This window comes from Polistes canadensis, unplaced genomic scaffold (assembly GCF_001313835.1).
Source record: "Polistes canadensis isolate GaletaPanama2010 unplaced genomic scaffold, ASM131383v1 scaffold_525, whole genome shotgun sequence".
Lineage (NCBI taxonomy): Eukaryota > Metazoa > Arthropoda > Insecta > Hymenoptera > Vespidae > Polistes > Polistes canadensis.
The window spans coordinates 7,513-10,201 of record NW_014570072.1 but is presented as its reverse complement, the minus strand read 5'-3'; the positions used below and the strand labels follow the sequence as shown (position 1 = coordinate 10,201).

The 2,689-nt window shown below is 52.7% G+C and overlaps 1 protein-coding gene across 1 annotated transcript in view; it reads left to right on the top strand.

Moving 5' to 3' along the window:
- Positions 1-383: 383 nt before the first annotated feature.
- Positions 384-2,689, top strand: part of LOC106792653 (mucin-5AC-like) — a 4,708-nt gene continuing 2,402 nt past the window's right edge. The window contains exon 1 of the mRNA XM_014759148.1: positions 384-785. Coding sequence (XP_014614634.1) covers positions 384-785 — 402 coding nt within the window. The remainder of the gene's footprint in view (positions 786-2,689) is intronic.

Below are 2,689 nucleotides of genomic sequence, written 5' to 3'. Positions count from 1 at the left end.
AATTTATTTCTTTAACTCTTGCAAATTCAATGGCCTTTTCTACCATCTTATCGAATGATAAGTAAGAAGTTTTCCTTAAAAACTTTTTTATATTATCGTCGAAGATTCCGTTAAGGAATTTGTCCCATAATCTTCCTTCTACTTGCTTTTTATAATTGCACTTGTTCAACATTTTGCGTAAATTTTCAGCATATTTGTCTATCGTTTCTTGAAAATATTGTTATCGACGAATAAAACGGACTCTGTGAAATTGTAGGCCATCACCAACAAGGAAGGTGGTCAAGAAAAAACCTCCACCTTCAACCTCCACCATCAACTTAAGGAAGCGTCTCGGCTCCGTCGAGCCGCCTTCCATCCCCTGCACGCGAATGTTCACGAGGGCGATGTCGACACCTCCACCCACCACCTATGCGGAGGCAGCATCCGGCAGGAGGAAAGCCACAACCCGAACACCATCTAGGGGAACCACTCCTGCCCACGCCCTTGTGACAATGACCACGACTACAACCACCACCACCACGTGCGGGGGTGTGAGGATGACGGCTTGCATATCACCACCAATTGCTTCGTCATCTGCCTCGGCGGTAGCGGGACCGTCGACGACGAGACACACGAGGAAAAGGACGATACCAGAAGCACCCAGACGGGACGACAGGGTTGCACTGGGACACACAAGCGACACAACAACAACAATACACGAAATAGACGAAACAGTAGGGACACCACCACAGCTACAGACAACAACATCACCACCCTTATACAAGACGCCTCCAACTGCCAGGGATGTCCCCCCCCCCAGGCGGTCACGACTGGGAGACGAAACCCGCGGAGGGGGGTGGTTCGAGAAGGGGACTGGCGATTGGTCGGTAGGGAGAGGACCGCGAACTCCTCCCCTCCGGAAAGTTAAAATTTTTCCAGAATAAATGTCGACGACGAAACTGATCTTAGAAATCTATTAAATTCAAATCCTTGCGCGCGAGTCCCGTTAGTACGGGTTTTTCCCCTACTGATAGGGGTGGCGACATTTTCAATAATTCTAATTCTAATTTAAATTTAAATAATTCTTTCGAGATTTTAGCTAGGGATGACGACGGAGGAGCGTCGGCATCCGCCAGTACCGGCGAGGAGCTCCCCCCCGTGGGGGGTACGAGTCGGAGGCCGGTCTCGAGGACGACGTCACCTCGGAACGCAGCAGCGAATAGGCGTCCGGAGGCGCGCCGTCAACGCCGTGCGTCCTTCGAGCGTCGATTCGCTGCCGAGCGCGAAGAGGTGATTCGAGTCCGTGTCCTTCGTCGAAGAGCTGGAGATCGCAGCCAGAAGAGTGGCTACTTTCCTCAGCTCTCGAGTACCACCACGGAGGGGAGGTCCAGCTAGGGTTGGACGCGTCCAGCCGGCCAATGCGGGACAACAGATTGCTCCTGCTTCCCAGATGGTTTCGACATCGCGTTTCTCCCTGTCGGGAGAGGACGCGTCAGGCAGCGCGGCTTCAGCGGTTGTATCGCACCGCACGCTGCATACACCGGTGAGGTCGAATTGCCTGACATCTTCTCGCGACAGGCTCCAAATGAAGATTCCAACGGCGCCCTGGTCGCTGATCTCAGTCGAGAGGAAGTCACGGCCCGGCTCTGGAAAATGAAGAACTCATCTCCTGGGCCGGACGGACTCTCTTATCTCGATCTGAGAGTCGCTGACCCGGGTTGCTACGTCCTTACGACAATGTTCAACGCCTGTTTGAGGCTGGAGTCGGTCCCTGCCCCCTGGAAGGAGTCTAACACTGTACTCCTGTACAAAAAGGGAGACAGGGGCCACCTGGGCAATTACCGTCCAATAACGATGGGGAACACCACCGCCAAGCTATTCGCGGCGGTAATTGCTTACCGTTTGACCGGCTGGGCGCGAAACAATGATAGAATCAGCGCTTCCCAGAAGAGATTTCTCCCTTTTAAGGGGTGCGTGGAGCATAACTTCATCTTACAAGAGGTATTGACGGATGCTAGAAAAAAGGGAAAGGAGTTAGTCGTCGCCTTGTTAGACCTCGCAAACGCGTTTAGATCGGTCCCCCACGCTGCTATTTTTGACGCACTCCGTCGCCATCAAGTACCCACTAAAATAATTCATTTAATTCAAAATCTTTATGGGGGGGTCGCCACCCGTATCAGGGGGGGAAACGGTCTCACGGAGCCTGTCCCCATCCTCTCTGGCGTTAAGCAAGGCTGTCCGTTAAGTCCCATAATTTTTAATCTCACCTTCGAGGCTGTCATACGCCCGCTATGCGACCTCGAAGTGGGATACAAATTATTTAATAAAAACTATAACAACTTAGTCTACGCAGATGACGTGGCCCTGCTTGCGGGCACGCCTGGGGAGATGAGGACACTCCTAGCTAGAGTGGGGGATGCAGCGCGCTCGTCTGGCCTCGCCTTTAATGCAAGCAAATGTGCCTCCCTCCACATCGGTAGAGGGAGATCAGTGAGGCGAGTCCAGCCGACGCGCTTCATGATTCAGGAGGATGAAATGAGACCGTTAGGTGAAGGGGAGTCCTACGATCACCTCGGCACACAGACAGGGTTCAATAATAATCAAACGCCGTATGAAACTATTTCCGGCTTAATCAATGACGTTCGCGCAGTCGACGCTAGCCTTTTGGCCCCGTGGCAGAAGCTGGACGCGGTAGCGAGTTTCCTGCTAC